The sequence below is a fragment of the Emydura macquarii genome, unplaced genomic scaffold (genome assembly GCF_026122565.2).
Source record: "Emydura macquarii macquarii isolate MOO-44397 ecotype Brisbane River unplaced genomic scaffold, CSIRO-AGI_Emac_v2 contig_71, whole genome shotgun sequence".
NCBI lineage: Eukaryota > Metazoa > Chordata > Testudines > Chelidae > Emydura > Emydura macquarii.
In genome coordinates, this window is record NW_027130208.1 from 6,231,557 (window position 1) to 6,254,930 (window position 23,374).

The 23,374-nt window shown below is 39.3% G+C and overlaps 1 protein-coding gene across 1 annotated transcript in view; it reads left to right on the top strand.

The window, feature by feature from the left end:
* The window catches only part of SLC25A26 (solute carrier family 25 member 26), a 119,796-nt gene that overhangs the window by 37,832 nt on the left and 58,590 nt on the right, over positions 1 to 23,374 (top strand). The window contains exon 5 of the mRNA XM_067542095.1: positions 2,477 to 2,524. Coding sequence (XP_067398196.1) covers positions 2,477 to 2,524 — 48 coding nt within the window. The remainder of the gene's footprint in view (positions 1 to 2,476; positions 2,525 to 23,374) is intronic.

Sequence of the window (23,374 nt, forward strand, 5' to 3'; positions counted from 1 at the left end):
ACAAGCCAAGTTTCTTTTACGTCCGTTTAAGGCAATAAGATCCTTCCCTTGTCTGAGGCAATCATCAGAGCATTGTTCCCCAGTATCTGCCACTGACCAGGTACCTAGCTATGAAGTTCTGAGCCAGCAAACTCAGTTGATAGAAGGGCACAAGTCCGCATAAATGGGGGAACAAGAGATTGATTTTAAGTTTCAAAGGTGGTCTTGAAATGGCAGCTGAGACTCCAAATTATAAAACGCTTTCCTTGACATTTTTGGAGTCTCCTTTTCCCAGAAATAAGGGCCGTGGAGACTCTATACCAGCCAAGGACTATATTAAAACCCTTTCTGCGAAAGGTTGCACTCCTCTCCCTGGCCTTCCTGTCAATACTGTGATTCTGACTCTGCTCCGTAAATGCAGATCAAGGCTCTAGTGGGGGTAATGTGCTTTCCAGGGGAGTGGTTTCTCAAGCGCACTAACGTGTTACCCATTAATTGGTCCATGTAGACCAGTGGTTCTTAACCTTTCCAAACTACTGTACCCCTGAAGCCTGAGTCCCACCCCCACGGGGCTGAGGCATGTAACTTAGTTTCATGGCGCCCCTGTGGCTCCAGGCAATTGCCTTTCTTGCCACCCCCAATACCAGCTCTGCACTTGCGACCCCTCTAAACCCCCAGGTTGAGAAACACTGATGTAGACCCTGCTGGTCTGCACTAGAAGTTGGCTAGTACGCTTTCACGTAGTACTGAAGAGCGCTTTTAGCACACACCAGCAGGGTCTATGTGCACCAACCAATGGACAGCAGGTTAATGCACTTTAGAAATTACACCCCTGTTGTCCACATTGCCATGCCACCTAGTCATACCCTAAGTGTTGCATGGGGGCTATAATCTCTATCTCTTTAGAGGTACATGCTTTTCCTGTCACATCTTTTTCTATCTTCCATACTATCTATCAGTCTTGGATACTTACCTGGCCTCCATCACCAAAGTATCTGAGCACTTCACACATTTTAATACATTTATCATCACAGCAGGGAGTAGGGGAGTGCTTTTATCCCCATTTTACAGACAGGGAAACTGAGGCACAGAGGCTAAGTGACTTGCCCAACTCTCTCACAGTTTTTAGCAGAGTAGAGTCCTACACTCCCAAGTCCTGCACTAGTGCCCTAGCCTCTGGACCTTCCTTCCTCCTCTCTATAGCTGAAACTGGGCTAGCAGCACTGATAGGCTCAGATCCACAGCTGTTGCTAAAACTATTTCAGACATCATGTGGACAGGGCAGTTGGATTCCTAAACTTTACTATCTCCCATCCAAAATGGAGGATATCCAAAATGCAAGGACAACCTTGCAATATTCTACTTGTTAACTTTCCTCATGATGCAAAATCCATTTCCAGACACCTCCCCCCCCCCTTTTTTTTAAAGGGGGCTGTTGAGGAAAGGCTGAGTAGATATATTTAGGCAAAGTCCTTTTGCATTTGTTTGCAAGATTTAATTTGTGGGATAGGCACCTTGGGTAACTTTTTATTTTGCATGAGTGTTAAATGCTAGTGACTTCAATTTTCAAAAATAGCTGATGACTTTTGGGTGCTGAACCTAAGACACCTTTAAAGGGGGGAGAGAGCACTGATTTTTAGAGGATGAGCTTTGCTTAAAATCAGGCACCCAAAACCAGTAGTCATTTAAAAAAATTAGCTCTATTTTTTTCATCTTTGTCATCCTTCTGGTGAGCCTGGGTGTGTGGATTTGGTAGCTGGGGTAGTACCTTTTTTAGGCTGATGTTACAAGGCTGCTGCTCTTAGACAGCTTCTAGTTATGGGAAAGTAACATCTGCTTTTTCTCTGTTCTTTTTCCATCCGATCCCTGATCCAAAAGACCTACTGATGTTGGAAATACTGTCATAGATGCACTGCACGGAGAACTGAACCCTGATATATATGCAGTGCATAAATTCTATCATCATCTGATTACAAATAAAACATTTAAAAGTCTTTCTTGACAGTGACTTTGAACCAGAGCAATTAAGAAACCAGATATATGGCCAGATTGTCATCCTAGATGCAAATTTCATGTGGGCCATTTAACTCGAAAATTATGTTACTCTGCTTACATATGCATTTGGAAGTGTGGATGTTTCTAGATCTGCAGCTGCACATGGCAAATATTAGGCAGTCAAAAGTATGAAATAAAGTAATTCTTTGCCTTCCTGCTTTTCTGATTTGAGTTATAAAATATGTTTTCTACTTGATGTGCATGGGTATTTGATTATTCTTAGCAGTGGTTAAACATGCTTTGAAAGGAAGATAAAACTCACTGGTGTGGTAAAGCTTGGAAGACAGTGTCCTGTGCTATAATCAATGTGGTCAATTCATTAGAAGTTCAGGTTTTGCGCTCAGTAAGGCTGTAATACCTGCCATGTAATTAATCATCAGTAAACTGTAGTGTCTGCAAAAGTAAATCCCTATAGCTGAAGCTTTCATTTGTTGCTTTACAGGGTATTCAAGGACTTTATCGGGGTTATAAAAGCACGGTATTAAGAGAGGTAAAACACTTGTTTTCTGTTTTGAAATTGATCTGTTGCACGTTAGCATATTTTTGGGAAAAAGAAATTGTGATACAACTGAGTAAAACATTGTTCTGCAAACTTTCAGTACAAGTATTTCATTCTAGGCAAGTTAACTAGTTATCAGTATGCTGTGGGAGCTTAGATACCACATGGATAAACATCTATGATATATATAGGTGGCAACTAATCTGTGCCTCAATTCTCTTAGTTTTGATGCTGCATGGATATAATCTAATGGAAGTGGACCAATTATGAAGAAGTACAAAATAAAGTATTGGTACAAGTTTTGTGACATGCATCTACCAAGTGTTTATACATAGAGTGGCACTATCTGGCTTTGTCCCTGTTTCTGTGTAAGAAATACATATAGCTTTTCACAGCAAGCCATATAAATGTGATGCAGCTTTCCTTAAATCCAAGTAATTCTGTTATAGTGAAGAAGAAATATTGAAAGTACACTTTACCCAACTAAGCTAAAAGTAATTTTTAAAGGTTAAAAATATTGGTGAATCTCAGGATTTGCACTTTCTTTAATGTGTTGTTGCTGTACTTTATCAGAGAGAGAGAGAGACTTCTTTTAAAAAGGAATAAAAAATTATTTTGTATTTTGTGGGTATTTTGCGATCTGTTCCCACTGAATTAATTGTGAAAGAGATCAGGCCCAGCATGCAATTTCAGTAGTGTCACTCTCTCTTTGGGCATTAGTTGTGGTTTTGACCCTTATCCTGTAATTGGATTCTGTGTGAAACCCTGCTGAAGTCAATGGAACTCTGTGGGAGCAGAGTTCTGCCCCCAGGAATCTGATTGTAGGATCAAGACATTTATGTTGCAATTTTTTTTTTTTTTGGTCTTTGACTATGCTCTGTCTGTGACTTATCTATAGCTCTCATTTGGAGAGTGCAAGATGAATATGGAATCCCTCTACAAAATAGTTTTGGGAGGATTCCTAACAGTTATATTGTGATTCTTATCTGAGAACTTACTTGCACTCTAAAAAGAATTGAGTAGTACATCTAAACAAAAAACTTTTGCTTAGATTGTAACGTGGTGCTATGGATTTAAACTTCTTGTGCTGCATCAAATAAACTAATGCATGAGTTTTATTTTTTTGCCTCCCTTTAAGCTATGCTGGAAAACTCCACTCAAAACTTTGCTGCAGAGTCCTATGCTGCATGAGGCTTGTTGTTTGCAAAACTAGAAATTGCATTGTGAACACTTTAGAGAAGGAAACATGACTGGTTTCCTTTGAAAATAGTTCAAATGTATTTCAGAATTATGCTTCAGCTACTAGTTTAGTTAGGAGTAGCATATATATTTTGTTCTTAAGTGTCACTTAACTAAGTAATCAGGATTGGATCTTAATCCTTTTTAAAAACTCAGAGTAGATTTTTACCATTAGAAAAGATGTATTTATTACCTATATCACCGTTGATAATAATGCTAACTAATTAGCATTTGAAAGCCTGCTTTCAGCAGAACTCATTGCTTTAAAGAACTTTCCTTCATGCCCCAAACTATATTCAGGGATAAAGATATATGTATTATGTAAATCTTACTACACAAAATAAAAAATCCCAAATGTGGTGTTGCTTTAAATACCAACAAATATTATTTTAGCCACTGCACGTTTCAAAAATTAATTGTGTGTGTGAAGATGACACTTGCTTTTCTGAAACATAACCCCCCACCGTAGCTTCATCCTGTACTTATTTTCTGGCTCACTAAACACATGTTATTCCCTCAGATTTCATTTGGAGGCAGGCAAAAAAGGGCAACAAGCCTTTTTGATTTCTCTGAGGGGTTCTGAATAAATGAATACATTTAGATGCCATAGAATACAGATTTTGCATACTAACAGATAGGTAAAACATATGGTTACAACTGGATGCTATTCTCTTTAAAATTTGTTTTGACATATGTCAGGACGGTAATTAAATTCCAGGTCATTCTCCTAGCACAGTGTGTGACCCTGCTGAGATAACTTTGTTTACCCAAAATAGTAGGACTTTGTTGGAAATTTAATTGGAGTCTTTTCTATTATGTATATTCATAAATGATCCTTCAGAACTGATTTCAGTTGAAATATTGCTTTTTTTGGTGTATCTGTCCAATAAAATGAGAAAAATTATTGCCAAATGAAATGTGGTTTCTCTTCAAAATGAAACAAATCATAGGTGATCTGTTTGTTTAAAAAAACCCATCCATTTAACACAGGGTTAGTACTATCACATTTTCTGACACTAAATATCGCTCTGTGCAGTGAAGTGTCCAGTTGATTGTTTGAGTAAAAGCAGGATATTGGACTCCTAGCTGGAACTATTGTAAAGCTAAAACTTGTTCTGGGTGTCACCGCCCCCCCCACCTCCTGTTAGAATGCATTTCTTCTTTCCTTTAGCAGAAGGCCTTTATCCTTCTAGAAAAGCCTGTGTTAATTCTTTATTGGATATTTCCTTGTGCTCCCTGTATTTTATGCAGATGGTGACACTTCATTCTAACTGAATCTGATGTTTATGGAATCTCTTTGCATGCTTCAGCTTTTACTTCCACGAAACCATTTTAGTTACAGAAGAAAGGTGGTTTCAATATATGGGCTTCAGTGTTGGATTTTTGTTATAGGGCTTAACAAACTAATTAGCTTCAATGGAGGAACAGAGTGAAGAACTGAGCCATTACTTAAAACTCTCCCTTCCCCTTTAGTTTCCACAAGTTTCTTATTCCCCTTTTTAAGTGTCTCTTCCTGCACAAACCCCATTTCCTATTGGTACCTACATCTTCCTCCATTTTGCTTCTGTCTGCCTTTGAGCTGACTCCAGAACCTAAGGGAGGATTAGGTGCACTGCAATTGAGTGTCTGCTCCTCCATACATACATTCACATGGCTAACACCAGCCTGAAAGATGCACGCTCCTGCCCCAAGAAGGGAGCTGCTGGGCTAGAGCACAAGGAGGGCTGGGCTGTGTGATGGCTCAGTGAGACTTTCCTGTCTTGGTAAGTGGAAGAACACAGAAGGCTGTGAGAAGATGTGGAATTCTCATGATGTCATTTCTAAGTGAGAGAAACTTTCATAGGGTGGCAGTACACCATTTTGTAGAAAGCAGATTGCATGCACTAGTGAGGGGGTAGGAATGATACACTTTCCCCAACGCCGACAAATTTGTTCATAAAATAATCACCAACAATCTTACAGCAAGGCAAGAGAAAAGATCCATTATAAGGTCTCCAAAATTTCTTCATGCACTTCTGCTGAGACTCGACACAAGCCAGTGTTTTAATTCCTGCATAATTCATTTATTAACTATGACCAAGTAGAACATTGTTAAAATTCCATAATGTTAAGTTCATGGGAAAGAGAGAGGAAACCCTGAATTCTCCTTGGAATTTTTCCATTTACATTAATGTTACAGGCTTCTAACAGATGTCTTAAATGGACATTGTTATCAATGAGACTAGGACACAAATGAAAATGAAGCGCCTTGTCATATCTCACTATTTACCATAGCTCACTGTGTAACAAGTGACTTCACTCTATGTGGCTTTGTGTGTATATCGTAGCTTCACAGTAGCAATGCCAGAATTAAGGTTGAAATGTCACTTTTGTTATAAATTACTGCTATAGTGCTTTGAAAATGGAAAGTGCTAATTTAAAAAAAAAAAAGTCACTTCTAAACATATTACAGCTCGACTGAAATTTTTTATGCTTGTCCCAGCCTAGGAATGAACTGAAGAAGAAAATTGAAAGGTGGTTTTCAGCTCTTTGGGTTTTTTTTTTCTGTCACAGATAATCTGAAAGAAGGTTTAAGAATGTCAAACCTGGCATTTGGATGATCTTGAATAATAAGGTTATTGCGGAGACACTAAATGAATTCTTTGCATCAACTTCATGGCAGGGGGTGAGGGAGATTCCCAAACTTGAGCCATTCTTCTTAGGTGACAAATCTGAGAAACTGTCCCAGACTGAGGTGTCATTAGAGGAGGTTTTGGAACAAATTGATAAATTAAACAGTCAGGATGAGATGTTATTCATTCAAGAGTTCTGAAGGAACTCAGATGCAAAATTGCAGAATTATTAACTGTGGTATGTAACCTATCATTTAAATCAGCTTCTGTACCAGATGACTGGAGGATGACTAATGTGACGCCAAATTTTTTAAAAAAGACTCCAGAGGCAATCTCGGTAATTACAGGATGGTAAGCCTAACTTCAGCACCAGGCAAATTGGTTGAAACTATAGTAAAGAACAGAATTATCAGACACACAGATGAACAAGATTTGTTGGGGAAGAGTCAACATGGTTTTTGTAAAGGAAAATCATGCCTCACCAATCTACTAGAATTTGTTGAGCGGGTCAGCAAGCATGTATACAAAGGTGATCCAGTGGATACAATGTACTTAGATTTTCAGAAAGCCTTTGACAAGGTCCCTCACCAAAGGCTCTTAAGCAAAGTAAGCGATCATGGGATAAGAGGGAAGGTCCTCTCCTGGATCAGTAATTGGTTAAAAGATAGGAAACTAAGGGTAGGAATAAATGGTTAGTTTTCAGAATGGAGAGAGGTAAATAGTGGTGTCCCCCAGGGATCTGTACTTGGACCAGTATTGTTCAATATATTCATAAATGATCTGGAAAAAGGGGTAAACAGTGAGTTGGCAAAATTTGCAGATGACACAAAACTACTCAAGATAGTTAAGTCCAAAGCAGGCTGTGAAGACTTACAAAGGAATGTCACAATATTGGATGGCTGGGCAACAAAATGGCAGATGAAATTTAATGTTGATAAATGCAAAGTAATTCACATTGGAAAAGATAATTCCAACTATACATAAAAGATGATGGGGTGGAAATTAGCTGTTACCACTCAAGAAAAAGATTTTGGAGTCATTTTGGATAGTTCTCTGAAAACATCCGCTCAATGTGCAGCGGCAATCAAAAAAGTTAGCAGAATGTTGGGAATCATTAGGAAAGGGATAGATAATAAGACAGAAAATATTGTATTGCCTCTTTATAAACCCAGGATATGCCCACAACTTGAACACTGCGTGCAGATCTGGTCACCCCATCTCAAAAAAGATTTATTGGAATTGGAAAAGGTACAGAAAAGGACAACCAAAATGATGAGGGGTATGGAAAAGTTTCCATATGAGGACAGATTAATAAGACTGGGACTTTTCATCTTGGAAAAGAGATGACTAAGGGGGGACATGGTAGCAGTCTATATAATCATGACTGGTGGACATGACTCATGGTGGAGAAAGTAAATAAGGAAGTGTTATTTACTCCTTCTCATAACACAAGAACTAGGGATGACCAAATGAAATAAATAGGCAGCAGGTTTAAAATGAACAGGAAGCATTTCTTCAGATGATGCACAGTTAACTTGTGGAACTCCTTGCTAGAGGATGTTGTGAAGGCCAAGACTATAACTGGGTTCAAAAATGAACTAGATAAATTCATGGAGGATAGGTCCATCAATGGCTGCTAGCCAGGATAGGCAGGGATTGCTGTTTGCCAGAGGCTGGGAATGGCCAAAGGGATGGATCACTTAATGATTACCTGTTCTATTCATTCCCTCTGAAGCACCTAGCATTGGCCACTGTCAGAAGACAGGATACTGGGTTAGATGGATTATTGATCTGACCCCGTATGGCCATTCTTATAGTCTCATGAATAAATGTGCACTTTGTATTTAATCTTGTCTGAGAAAACTTGGCTTCTATCCTGCAATGATCTGCAGCAGGTGGATGTGAGCTATTGAAGTCAAAGCAGCCGTGCCTGGGCAGAGCTAATTGCAGGTTCAGGGCCTTGGTGTCAAAGTAAAAACTTCGGGGGTTTGAATCCACTCATGTGCAGGATGAGTGGATTCAAACCTTTAGGAAGGTCTTTATCTTCAGGAAGATGGATCAGAGTGTCACCTCAGAAGGCAATTAAAGTAGTCAAGAGTGCAAATGAGTAAAGGCAGTAGCCAGCTTGTTACTGGACAGGGAGAGGACATTTCAGCTGTATCCCTTCTGAGAGAGAGAACCAGTTATAAGGAAATCTAGGTGGCATCCTAAATGGCAGCAGCACCATGAAACACAGAGCAGCACTTTTGCTGGAGCTGTTGACTATAAGAAACATTTTGCAATATGCAGCAATACATACACACAAAGGGGCTGTGAAGATTTGCCACCTCTTGAGAGGAGAAAGCTAAGAAAAAAAAGCAACAACAAAAAAGCCACAAAATATCTTATTACCTGGCAGAGCCTGAAATACAACCTGCAGTAGTTAGAAGCAAAATGGCCCCTAGGAGCTGCACCTGTTACTCGCTCCCAAATTTAAAGTGCCAACTACCAGAGCATTCTGGGAAAGGCTTGTATAAAAGGGTGAAACCCAAGGGTGGTATTTAGAAAATATGGGAGTGTCTAGGATGAGGGGTAGAATTGCTGAGGGTTAGTGATTGTAGTTAAAAAACAGTCAGACTGTTTACAAGTGAATCCTAGGGTGCTATATAGTAGATGTAGCTGTGTATGCATTCATTTTGTTAAGACATCTTGATATAAATATCCTGGTCTCTTTGGCTCCTAGTTACTTCTTTTTTAGGTTTATCACCACATTGCAACAGGGCAGAAGAAGGTTGCTGAGGGAGTCTTTCTGACTTGTGCAATTAACATGTTGATCTTGGTCTTTCATATTTGTATAGCTTTTTGTGTATTTAATACACACACACCCCCTGAGCAGAAGCAGGCAAATATTCAGTTTTTTACCACAACACTTGTTTGAAAAACTAAACATAATGTTCTCTAACAAAATGCACCCAGTAACTGTCTTCCCTTTGTGTTCTGGAAAACCAACACCCCTCCATGAAGCTTTGAATATGTTGAATTTAAGCAGGAATTTGCTTTATTCAGACTACAAAGAAAGCTCAGCATTTGTGTAGATGGTTCACTATGTATGACTGAGGCTTTAGAGTCTTGTCAGGCAACCAGAGTTTTTTAAACTGAAAAGTATTTCCAACTAGTACAGATTGCACTAATTGAGACCGGTTTGGGAACTGGAAGATAGGTTAAACAGCCAGCCAACCATTTGTGGGAAATGTGTACAAGTTTTGTGTTGTGCTTAATGAAATATCCACTAGGATTAGACTGAAAAATAAGTCTCCAATGTAGGAAAGTGTACACACTGCCCCACTGTACTCACTCACTTCCTCCCTTTCAGTTTAACACCATGCTCTTTTGAAAAGTACATCTCTGGAGTGCGTTCGCTCTTGGGTAGAACACTTGGGGTGTTTCTATTACCCTACGTAAGCAGGAGATTTTCATTTTAAAAAGTCCTTAGTACTTGAGGCAATTCTCAAGGGTGAAATAGGGAGGCTGGTCTCATAGTTTGATGTCAAGTGGCTTTGTGCTCTAATATATTTTGGAAACTCACTTTCTAGACCACAAGCTGGAATACGGGTAAATGGAGTGATTGACAATTTATTGCAATGTTATTGCAACAAGTTATTGCAACATACACAATATACTTATCATTACACTCTCTTTAGACACACTAGAATAACAGAAACAAACACAGATGTCTAAAAAGGCATTGAAACAACTTCCAAAGTCCACAAAATAACCCTGCTTTTTGTACTTCATCAATGTGAATAAGTAGGCTGTGCGACATGCCTGGAGAGTCAACAGACTGTGGTTTGGATGGCTCAAGGCAGAAAGGTGAAAATGTCCTGTAACTCACACATACAAATAAATGACTCATCACCTTAACTGTGCCAGGTCCTCTCACCTATTTAAGTGAATGTGCCTTCTTTTATAGTTAGGGGCTGGGCGCACATATGTAACAGTTACAACATGGTCCATTGGTAGAACAGGAGAAATGGAATCCTGAAGTCCTGATTCTGCCACCAATTTGCTGTTTAACATTGGACATGACACTTACCAGCTCTCCCTCACACCTGTGAGCCTGTAATGTCCATGGTTGCAAGGTGCTCTGTGCATGCAAAATTATACTGTATTTAAAATTTAAAGCGTTGCCTCTGGACTCTGCATTTCAAAACTGTGTGCCATATTTAGGGCACACAAGGTTTAATAACGCAAATCCTTTCCAAGTGAATGTGCGTGTGGGTGGGATCTGGCAGGAAGCCTATTCTATTTCACGCTTCAGATGGGCACAGAGACCCTTTCTGTACTTTTAAAAAGGGAGCTTAAGACATTTTTCAGGCAGCATTTTCTGCAGTAATCATGAACACAGAAAGGAGTCTAGCCATGTGCTAGATTCCAGAAAAGGAGCAAGAGGCACCTGCTACACTGTGCTCTAATTTGCTCATGCTGTGACTTTCAGTAACCTTAGAGCTGTTTTCTTGACCTTGGTTGGTCTTGATACCACAGGTATGGCAACCGTTCAAAGAATACACTCTCAATCGTCTTCTATCAGGTGGGGAAATTTAAAGTGAGTCTCCTCCCCCCTGCTGAATAAAATTGCATGTGAGAAGGGTCATTATGTGCTAGCTAATCTGTCTTGAAGGAGAGAGTGCAAAAAGACAAGTCCGAGACACAGTCCTTTGCTTCAACAAATTTCTGGGATGTTATAAAATCTAACATAAAGAGATGGATTTCCCTTCTTTAAGGGTGTGGGGAAAACTTTAAGGGTTGTGCATGGGTAGAAAGTAGAAGGACTTTTGAAGACTAATGGCCTGTCCTATTGGGCTGCAGTCTTGTCAGAATTTGTATGCTGAGCAGGATCAGGCTCAGTCAGTAATTGCATTGGAGTCTTCCAAAGTGTTATGGGAATGGGGGTGACAGTTTATCTTCACAGTCTAGAGTCATGGTGCTACAGGAGTTGAAGTCAGTGGGAGTTAGGCACCTAACCTGTTTAGCTGCTTTTGAAAATCTTACTAGGCACCTAAATAGCTTTGTAAACCTGGCCTGTCGTCGTCTTTTGTGGAGACATAAAGCAAAACTCTAACACTTGTGATTTTTTTTTTTTAAAGGGGGTGAGCAGGACGTCTCATGACATTTTTACCTTACTAGTGGTATTAACTTCTGCGATGGTATTTTGTCTGTCTAAATTCTCTCTGCAGTTTTCAGCTGGATACAGGAGTCGTCGCTTCCTGTCCCAATTAGTTATATAATATTGCTGTGACTGCTAAAGATTCACCAAGCTCCATCCTGGAGATGACCTCAGTCCACTGGTTTAATATGTGTGTGTGTGACTATATATTATTTGAAGCATATATATATTTAAATACCTGTATTTACAACATATATCCTTTTAAACAAAGCACTTTGAGATCCACCGGGGGTAAAAAATCCTGCACAAATAAATTAAGCCTGTGTCACTCAAACAGGAAATTCTCCCTGGAGAGGGACTGAAAATAATTCCAAAGAGGAAGTCTCACACACTTTATTTTGTCCTGAAATAATACACAATCCCAACTAACACTAGCAGCAATTATCTGATTTCAGCATCTGGACTGCTATTGGGAGGTTTCTGTAGTTCTGTTAAAGAGCAAAAAATATTTCTAGATAGTTAAAGGGAAAAGCAATGATAAGTCTGGACATTAATGTCAGGAGTGAGAAGGAAGAATGAGACCTTTTTCTTTTAGTTCATTGTTACCTTGCTGTTGAATGGATGTAGGCTCAACCAGTACAGCTTTCATACACTAGAGGGCACACAACACCTATGATTTCTGCCATGTCAACATAAAGTAAAACTTTATTGCAGGGGATCTAATCCCTGCATCTTGAAATTGACTTGGCGTTAGTTATGCCCCGGAACCGAACCAAAAAAGGAAACATGAGGAGCAAAATCCTGTTCATTTTATTTTACGTAAGGGAGTGGTCCCATTGAATTTACTTGTGTGAGTAAAGGGAGTGGGATTCGGCTCAGGAATAACATGTGAGTTCACATCTTCGAACCTCTAATTTTTCATGTGATATGAATTGATAGAATAAATTCCCCAGATCTAGGGCACTCCAAGTGTGGACTAATCTAGTGGTTCTCTATCTCTTCTATACTGAGACCACGTGATATAACAGGAAGTTCCATTCCATTCCATTCCATTCATGGGTTACCTAGGGAGGTGGTGGAATCTCCATCTTTAGAGGTTTTTAAGCTGTGGCTTGACAAAACCCTCACTGGGATTATTTAACTGAGGTTAGTCCTGCTTTGAGCAGGGGGTTGGACTAGATGACCTCCTGAGGTCCCTTCCGATTCTATGATTCACCCCATTCCGTCTAACCATAAAGAAAGGAATCGTGGTGGGATGGTCATGGGCCACTATACCTGGTCACAGTCCCCAGGTTGTGAGAACCTATGGGCTAATGCATTCAAGCTAATTAAACTAACCTATTAAGCATCTGTTTTTGTCTGAATTTGGTGAACTCACTTAGTTTCACAGACATACCATAAGTTTAATGATTTTGATTAGAACCAGTTGATACCTGGCGTGCACCAGAATTCGGGAATCCTGTTGGAAATATAGCAGTGTTAAATTACTGAACCTGCCTGTAGGTGCATTCACTCTCTTTATTTGTATGAATGAGAGCCCAAGCCTGCAGTTAATCGGCCACTTAGTTGAATCGGAGTTAAATCCACCCAAGGACCGCAGCTCCAGATCCATTCTCAAATATCTTTGAGTGCTGGGGAACTTCTGTCATAGACTCCCTCCCTCCCTCCAAGCGCATGATTTTTAAATACAAATTCTCAATAGGAAACGTATCTATATAAGAAAGAGGAGCCATGAGTTTTGAAGAACAGTTTGATGATAGTGTCTCCATAGTTAACACTGAACTAGCTTACGTGAAGCCAGAAGACTGATGGTAGGCAATTCCTCCAGGGAGATAGGTGTACCTAGGAGTAGGGGAGACAAAGGTAGCATCATGCTATCTTCAAACACTTTTGGAGTGGCATGTAAGGGCTGAATTAAGCAGGCAGTCTGTGTGTGTATGTGGAGGGTGGGGGACAGAAGCAGCTCCCAGATTTTGATGCCACCTCCGCTAAAATTTCACCAGAAAAAACCCATGCACTATAAATGTCGTATATATGATTCTGTTACAGGCTCATACAATAACTGTAGGCCGTTCAGGCATGGTTTTTGAGCTGCAGACAGAATTAGTATTATTTCACTGGGGCTCTTTCTCACTGGACTTCTATTTTTCTGCTACTTTTATTGAAGCAATAAAGTGACGTCTCCTGAACTCTTTTTGCCTTAGTTTAATGTGTGTAAATTGCATTCCTGATTTTTGGTGTAAGGAGCTAATAGAGCTGGCTAGGGTTAGGTATAGTTTGCTTGAGTTCTTTGGCTGCACTCTGCAGATCTGGCAACGTGTCTTGTCTCTTGCTCTATCTGTCCTATCCTTGCTATTCCAGCCGTGGGCCTTTCCCAGTTAAAGGCCACCAGTGGTGCAGACGGCGTGCTGACTCTGATGTGGACAGATTTCCATTAAGGATTAAGCTGGGGCCACTCAACTCTCATTTTTTGTTTTGTTTTTCTTTGAAGCTTAAACCGGGATGTTAACACACATTTGCAGAAGAGAAAACTAGGGGGGCAAATTCTGCATTGATTTAATGTGATCTCATTGGCTTCAAATACCAGGGATAGGTCAGTAATAGTAGCACACAGATCAAAACTGAAGTGCGTGGTCAGCACTTCACAGGGGAGATTGCAAGGTATTTTATTGCCCCCAATCTGGCTTTCGCCTGTGCTGCAATTTCCTTAAATTCAGGAGCAAAAATAAAGATTTGGGGTGGCATGTGGTGTAGGACCTTTAGGACTTTAAATTGAATCCTGCCCCATTGGTTATAATGCACACAATGCCAGTCGTGCAGGATTTGGCTTAGTTTATTTATGCCGGTGGTCGCCTATCTCACACATTTCTATTTTTTTCCCCCTGCTAGAGCAGTTTGTCTTTTGGCCTCTGCGGCTGTACTGCTAATATATCTTCTATTTCTGGAAATGACCCATACGATTAGGTCAGTTTGTTTTAGCATGGCTCCCTGTCACTGCAGTAGAGTAGCACACTTCCCCTGACTGCATGAAATCTGTGGTAGACAGTCTCAATAAATATGATTAATGTCCTACTCTGCTTTTCCCTGCAGTTGAAGGCTTCATGGGAGATTGTGTCAACTGGGGATCAGTTTTTCCGAAACTTGCAGTCACGTAACATAATTTAATCAGATGTATATTCTTTATTAGGTACATTTTCTTCATCGTTCCCACTATAAGCAAATCTTGTGTTACCAAACTATGCTAATAACGTATGTTAAGGCAGTCCTACAAATAACGCTGGTCTAAAAATCATGTGGTGTGTGGAGATTTTTGCTGTTTTTTAAATATTTGGAAATTAGTTACATTTCTTGAAGTTGACGTGTGACTATGCATATTATTGAAATGAGTTATATGTTAAAGCTCCTTGCTGAATCAAAGCCAGAATTAGTGTATGCATGAATGATAATGCCTTACTGCGGATGAAGTTCAGTGATAGCGCTTTATCAAAGGAATGCACACATCAATAGGTCACTGAAACTTTTGTATTTAGTAATGTGACTTGTAACACAGCATTTGTATGATTTTTATAGAAGGTCAAAGAAATCCATTTCATTTTGTGGTCAAGAAACATTTGACTGAATGGTGGGGATAAAAGATGCCTTTAGGGCTATTGTTTTCCTGCAGTGCAAAGAGAGAGGAAGAAAATGGAAGTTAATAATGTCAATTTGAAAAACGCTCGGCATGAATTCCAACAGTTGCTTGACCTCTCTTCAACAAATAAGAATGAAGTATATGGAGTCATAGATTTTAAGACCAGAAGGGACACCAAATCATCTAGTCTGACCTCCTGTATGTCACAGGCCCCTAAAAAACACCCTCCCTCCCCCAAGCCCGACAGCCATAATTAGACCAAAATATGACAGCCCTCAGGAGACTAAACTACCATGAGCCAGAGCCAGAGATCAGGACTGAATGAAGTGCCACCAATGCCTGAGGCCTCTGCAATGGCAGGGAATTGATTTAGTAAGATATGCCCAGATGATCTTAGCAAGCGACCCATGCCCCGTACTGCAGAGGAAGGTGAAAAGCCCGCAGGGCCCTGCCAGTCTGACCAAGGGAAAATTCCTTCCCAACCCCACATATGGCAATCAGTTAGTTAGACCTTGAGCATGTGAGCAAGAACCACCAGCCAAACACATAAAAGAGAATTCTCAATTCCACCTCAGAGCACCAGCCCAGCCCATCCAATGTCCAAATCTGCAACTGTGGCCATCTCTAAGGCTTCAGCGGAAGGGACAAAAAAACCCCAACAATCCCAGAATACATCTGGAGCTGGGGGTGGGGGAATGCCTCCTGGAAATATATAGAGAAAGAAAGCATTGATCTTTGTGAGTAAAAAGATGTATTTTGATGTTTTTGCATCTAGACAAATTCATTTAGAGCCTGTTTGTATGCTGGTGAATATCCATTTAAAGCAGGAAACCTTTCCTTTGTGAAATCAGAAGCCAAATTTTTGCCCTTTTTGTGGAAACGGAAAGAATTGACCACAAACCCAGAAGGATCTCCATCTTGACTTTTCATGTATTTCTGCCATGCAGCTATAATTGCATGCCTTTTAAAAGGAGCCTATCACCATTCTGAATAATTGAGTACAAGTCTTAATAGCAGATAAGCCCCTTGAAGTTTCTTTTGCACTGCAGTCAAAGGAAGGCTTTGTTAAGGCATTAACTAACAAATTAGCTGCTAAATACTGGTAATAACCTATTTCCCATAGATTGCTTTTTAATTACACCCTGAGCAATATGATGGCAGAAGACATTTATTTGTGGCAAACCAATGCTTGTCTACATATCCAAGTACTATGACTAATTAGCATGAAAAGTTACTTTTAAAAGTCTTTGCAAATATCAGAATTGCGTTAAAATGTGCACTTTTTGCTTAATTTTTCCTGTCTGCCTGAGCAGTATTTTTCTCAAACTTATTTTCTTTTGCTTAACATTTTAGTTTAAACAGTTTCAGTCCCTTTTGCTATGAAATTGCTATTTTATTTTAAAATATTATATACCTCTGAGTCAGATTTCATTGGGCTCTGAGTCATTTCCCACATAAACAATTGGGAAAGGGGAAATTTTCTCAGGAGAGAGGGGAGAAATAAAGTATTTTGCTTTATTTTGCATTACACTGTGTGTAAAAGTAGGAGTTTATTTTGTCACTCTGTCTGAGTAAATATTTAGACAAAGAAACAACTTTCTTAATTTTTTTCCCAGATGACATTACAGAAGGCTACACCTTTTTTTCCCATATATTCGCCATTTCCCTTTATCCCATTCTCTTCCTCTACAATATAGGAGTGCAGCCATCAAAACTGGCAAGCGTTAAGCATGATAATTAGTTCAATATACTGACCAATTCTGTGAATTACAAGTTCAAAGCAACATGTGGACACGGATGAAATCAGATTTTGGCATTTCTTACCCTGATTGTTTCAGGATACTCCGCTGAAGCTTCTTTGATCTGTAAATAACGAATGGATTTTAATGCCTTGCTCAAAATACATCAAACACGTGCATGATTCTTGTTTTTAGATGTAGAGCTCATTTTCTAGTCATAGCTTTGAGTCAGATTAATACAATTATTCATGTTTTGTGATTTCATAGAGTATGTGATTTATCAAAAAAAAAAAATCTTTTCAGTCTTTATATTGTAATAGACACAACAGATGGCTGCTTTTGTGCTGGAACATTGACCCACAGTATTTAATCAGGCATAATGGTGAAGTCAGAAGAAGCCACCTTCATTATTGTTGCTTTTCTGCAGCTTGATAGTAGTAGGTATCTCTCCCTACTTTTTCAGCGCTGTAGGATTTGCTAAACAAAAATAACTCACAATTACTTTTATTCAGCCATTCAGTGGTTTATTCCTTCTCTTGCCCTCCTCCTCTGTGTAACAGGACCGCCTTAATTTTCAGTTTGCATAACTACACAAAATGGCAGCCTTCCCCATTTTCTCAATGATCTTAGATCCAAATCGTGTGGCGGATTTAGTTGTACAGTAGTTACTACTGAGATTAGTGAACAGACTGTTTGTTACTTGTGCTACATAGGAAAGCAGGTCTACAGAGATAAGCTAGTTCATCTCCAACATTTTGGTTTTTAACCATCTCTGGACTTTAGTTTTGAGTTGGAAGGGAGAATATCAGTATAATGTAATTAAAAATATAGATAAGGATGAATCTCTGACTTTTGACCATAAACTTTCCAGCTTGGGTGTGCCTAATTAAGTTCTCTCCAATTTCAATCAGATGCAATATTCTTTGCTTTTTGTCTTAAACTGTTGTATGGCGGTGGTGTGTGCTTTTAAACCTCCAGTTGTTTCATCCCAAAGGTACACTTGAGTATTTAGTAATGAGATTCCTATTGTTTTACAGTTCAGTGACATTTTTAGCGTGCTTTGGGATCCATTTGGATCAAACCTGCTATGTAAATGCAAGGTTTTTATTATTCTCAGTAACCCAGCTGTACAACAGTTACCTACGGTAGGTCTTGATGTCAGTGCACATGTGTGAAAATATATCACCAAACACTGACATTTACATGAAACACGTGACTTTTTCGGCGGGGGGGAGGAATTACTGATCACCACCCTGCACTCGTACACCAATCTGCACTGCACACACAATGGTGTGTGTGATTGTCTGAGTAGCTGATTAGAAAACACAACTGGAAACAGTGGAATGGCCATAGTGATCTGACCTAATGGTCATCTAGCCCAGTTTCCTGTCTACCATAGTGACAGCACCAGATGTTTGATGATGGTGTAAGAACCCTGCAGAAAGCAGATGTGGGATAAGCTGTCCCTTACAGTGAATTGAACTGTATAAACCCTCAGTGCCCTAGTAGCATCACCCATCCCAACAAAGAATGACTTTTACACATAAGTGAGAAATAGAGAAATCTATGAATTTTAAAACTAAACATTTTCTATGAAATACTGGGAGTTTGGGGTAACTAAAAGACTGCTTTTTGGGCAACAATTGATATGAAAACAGGCTAAACAGAATGATTTTAGATCCCTTTGCTCCTCTTAAACAAGGAAATAATAGAAAGAAAACTATTTACGATAAATATAAATCAGACACATCAGAAAGAATCTAGGTGCGTATCTGAACCTCTGTAGGCCAGATTATGATTCTATCAGAGTCCATAGGAGTTGTACTGTTGAGCAGTCATGAATTCTGTGTTAACACGTTGGGGTGCAGATAGAAAGCATGTTTCTTCTAAAATCCTGTGCCAGAAGATGATCCTGTAAATAATTACATGGGTCTCATTTGCTTTTGTTATAAAGTCCCCTAAACATTATTGTGCATTGTCTGAACACTACTAACAAGAAGAATGGCTAGCAAAACTGTGCAAGCAGAAAAAGCATTTCAGAATGACGTCTTATTATGAGAATTCATTTCTGCTTTGGGACAAATTCATCTCACACCTGCTACGTTTGGCAGCAGACTTAGTTTCCATCTCATAAACAAAAATAGCTGAACACATCCAAAAAACCCGAAGGTATATAGACATAGCATGGTAGGAGGGAAAGACTTTGAACATCCAAATCCTCTTGAAGCTGTCATTAAACGCAGAAGAGGGAAAGAAAAAAGCTGAAGCATGGCAACAAAAATGATGTTAGCTCATGCTTAGAAAGGGTCCATGCTCTACATGCGCTTATATGGTATTGATGTATTGTGCTTAACTAGACTTTAGTCAAAATCAGTTCTGCAGAGGAAGGGCCGTAACGCTTCATTTTTTGTCTCTTAGGAACGTGCTATACAGATTCTTTTACAGACTTTTTATTTTAATGTCCTTGTCAGCGCTTGCTGATTGGCTGCAAGAGCTCAAATCGCTCACTAGCCCTGTACTGAAAAGAAATGCGCAGCACCTTTTATTTTTCAAAGCAAGGAATGAATGGCGGCGGCTTCAGTCCTTCCAGGCTGTGCGATTGTTTGTCAGCCTCTGGCTCAATGCCAGTGGTACAGCTCAGTGTCATTAAGGTTTAAATGTATGCAAGCCTCTTCATTAATCATTCGGGTCTTTATTTTCTTTGCATGCAGCATTTGGGTTTCAGCTATCAGCCTATCTCCTTTTTTTCTGGGAAAAGTCACTTATTTTCAAGTCTTTGATGCTTGCTGCATCAGCTTTATTTTTTTCTTTCTTTTCTTTCATGTTTACAGTATATCCATGCAGAGAGTCTTTTCATCCATTCATGCTGATCATTCTTTTGAACTTCAGGATAGAATCAGGCTTCCAGAATTTAACTATTCATTTCCTAAGGGGGAGAGAATGATTTAGCAGATGAAACAACTCCCATATTGACCTTGGGTCTTCAGACCCAGCTAGAGTAGTTCACATCACCAAAGGATTCCTTTATAACTTGTTCAGTTGGTGCTTTAAGTTGAGACCCATGACTGAGCTAGCTTGGAGAAGGAGGCCTTGCTGTTGTGAGGATTAACACTATTGAAATGGTATGGTGAAGGCTCATTCATTGTCTGATACTGCTGTCTTTCACTGAGATGTTAAAAGGGCTACTTGTGTAAGTACTATAGGATTGGGCTTTCACTTTTCATCTACAGTGTTCGTTATATACACTCCTGCCCTGTTGCAGTTGATTGGAATTTAGCAGAGTAGGGTCTTAAAGAAGACCTCCCTGTTTTTTTCTATAGCCTTTAGCATTTATTCATTTAAAACAAAGTATTTCCACTCAAATAGTATTTTATTCAGGTTTTTTAATCGCGTCATGACCATACTACATCCAATTTTAACAGTGAAGCACTCATTGTATCAGACTGTCTTTCATTCAGCCTGTTTGATGATCTTAAACACATATTTCATCTAACACCTACATTTCCTCTTCGACAAATCTTTAGGAATTCTCTTCTGTAGCTATAGTTCTTTACTTTCTGGTATTCTTTATTAACTTCTCATTTTGGTTATAAGACTAGGTTCTATTTCTTTCCCACCCCCTATGTGGTTTCATTGAGCATCCATTATTTAGTCATAATGGAGCACGTCTGTTTAGCTCCAATTTGGTACCAACAAGTAAGTTATAAGCATCCAGTGTTCTGAAGGGATGAGGTTGGTGGCCAAAAATAGCCACATCACTGCACAGGGGCAGGTATGACACTCTTTTCTGGTCTCAAACATTTTTGATCAGGAGAAGGCTGAAGCACATTCTGCCTATATAGAGGTGAGAGCATCCCAGCTTTCATGTTGAGATATAACTAGTGCAATATACACGCAGACGTTAATAGTGCCCCTAAGGTAGAGTATATAGTGCAATTCTTTGGCTGAGCTTAGAACTTATTTTATCTGCTAATGAAGCACTCCAATCTCTTTGCAGGGAGCAGAATAGGAAGCAGATGACTATTCAGAAGAAGAACAAAGCAGCTTCGTGTATGTGGGTGTGCTGCACAACATATGTCTTAGTGCGGCATTTGCTTGAAGCTCAGTATTGTTCTCCACCCAGAGAGTAGCCCCTTTTGGACAACCAAAGGACTTTAATCTGTCCCATCGCATTTCCTAAGACTTTCCCAAGTTGAATGATGCATTGTGTATATTTGTGTTGAGAGTATTTTAGCCTCAGAAGGATAAAATCAGTAAGTCTTTAGGTCACTGCAAGAGAATTCTCAGCAGTTTTCTCTAATAATCATAGACGATTAGGGTTGGAAGGGACCTCAGGAGGTCATCTAGTCCAACCCTCTGCTCAAAGCAGGACCAACCCCAACAAAATCATCCCAGCCAGGGTTTTGTCAAGCCCCACCTTAAAAACCTCTAAGGATGGAGATTCCACCACCTCCCAAGGTAACCCGTTACAGTGCTTCACCACCCTGCTAATTAAAAAGATTTTCCTAATATCCAACCTAGATCTTATAAGGTTTAAGAGCTTTTTTTAACTAGAGAGGAGCCTGATGGCAAAAATCAGAGCCATATTTGAATACTCCACAGTTTTGGGACTATTAAAATCTTTGGATTTGGTTTGGCACACTAGAGAGAGGGGTTGCATGTGAAATTCACAGCTAAATCTGCTCTTGTTTCTGCAGATGCCCCAAACTGATGTGTCAATGTGTCAATAGAAAAGATTTTAGACCAAGTTGATAAATTAAACAGTAATTAGTCACCAGAACCAGTTGGTGTTCACCCAAGAGTTCTAAGGGAACTCAAATATGAAATTGCAGAACTACTAACTGTAGTGTGTTACCTAATGTTGAAGCAAGCTTTGAGGACTGGAAGCTATGTAATGTAATGCCGATTTAAAAAAAAAAAGGCTCTAGAAGTGATCCTGGCAATTACAGGTCAGTGAGTCTAATTTCAGTACTGGGCAAATTGGTAAAAACTACAATAAAGGACAGAATGATTAGACATATAGAAACACATGATTTGTTAAGGAAGAGTCAAAAGGCTTTTGTAAAGAAAAGTCATACCTCACCAATCTATTAGAATTCTTTTATGGTATCAGCAAGCATGTGGATAAGGGTAGTCCAGTCAGTATAGTATATTTGGATTTTTTAACTATTTTGACAAGGTCCCTCACCAAAGGCTCTTACAGAAAGTAAATAGTAGTGGGTTAACAGGGAAGGTCCTTTCGTGGATCAGTCACTAGTTAAAAGATAGGAAACAAAGGGTAGGAATAAATGCCTTCCCATTGAGCATCGGTCCATCAATGTCTAACAGCGCCTAGCACAATGGTGTCCTGGTCCATGAATGGTCCTCAAGTGCTATGGTAATAAAAATAAAATATCATAAATAAATAAATAAAAAATAAATAAACTTATAAATTTATAAAAATAAATATCATACACAGTTCTGAGATACCACTTCCCTCCTCCCCCAAAAGATATGAGACCACCTCTCTAGCAGTAGATTCCATAGTTTATTATATTACATTCCTGAAATAGCAAAAATGAAGCTTGTAAAAGAGGATCAGGCTGCTTAAACATAAAAGAATTACATCTCTTTTTATGTGCAGAGCACTGTAACAGATCCATCCTATGATGTGGCAGAACTGGTAAACCTCTATCTCTGCAGTGAACAGTGTTTTATTTCAGATTGATCACATCTGTAGAGCATAATTATTATCACAAATGCTGGAACGGGTGTGAAAGCCTTTTCTTCAAATGCGTCTGGTCCTCGCTTATTTGGTCTTAAGCAGTGGTAGTCGAGCTTTGTGTAAATCTGTCAATTATTTATACTGTGTGTGATCTTATTTCTGACTATAAGTACTACTATTCTATTCTATCAAAGGTGTTTCTGTGATTAAATTTATATTGCGGCTCAGTAACAGTGCAGAGAACATAAAGCCTCCAATGGGTTTTAGTTCTGTTTGAAAGCAGATACCAAGGCTGTGCTTTGTATTGGAAACAGTAAAATTGGATAGCATTTGCTGACCATAAAGCTTTTTGCTCAGTCATTTCTTTCTTTTCCACATGACCAAAATGGAAAATATTTTCAGACAAGCATGTTCCAAAATATTTTCTTTGATTACAGATTTAAACGTAAAACACCCAAGCTCTTCCTGTATTGCCCCCAGAACTCATGCTGACTCGCATACTCCTACCAGGCAACTAGACATGAAAGACACTGGCTCTTGTGTCAAATATCTCCAGGAAGTGTACATGCAATTAATAGTAGCTTCTCTCCACATTTGTATTTTTCCATGATGCTATTCCATGAAATGCAAGACTGTTTTCTTAAGAGAAAACAAGCAGAGAACGAAATATTAAAGTTGGACTCTGATGGCAAGGAGAAATAACTGTGTTATAAAATATTAGTATATTCTATTAAATGACCAAAGTGGATCAGCAGCTCTGCTGCCCAGAACAT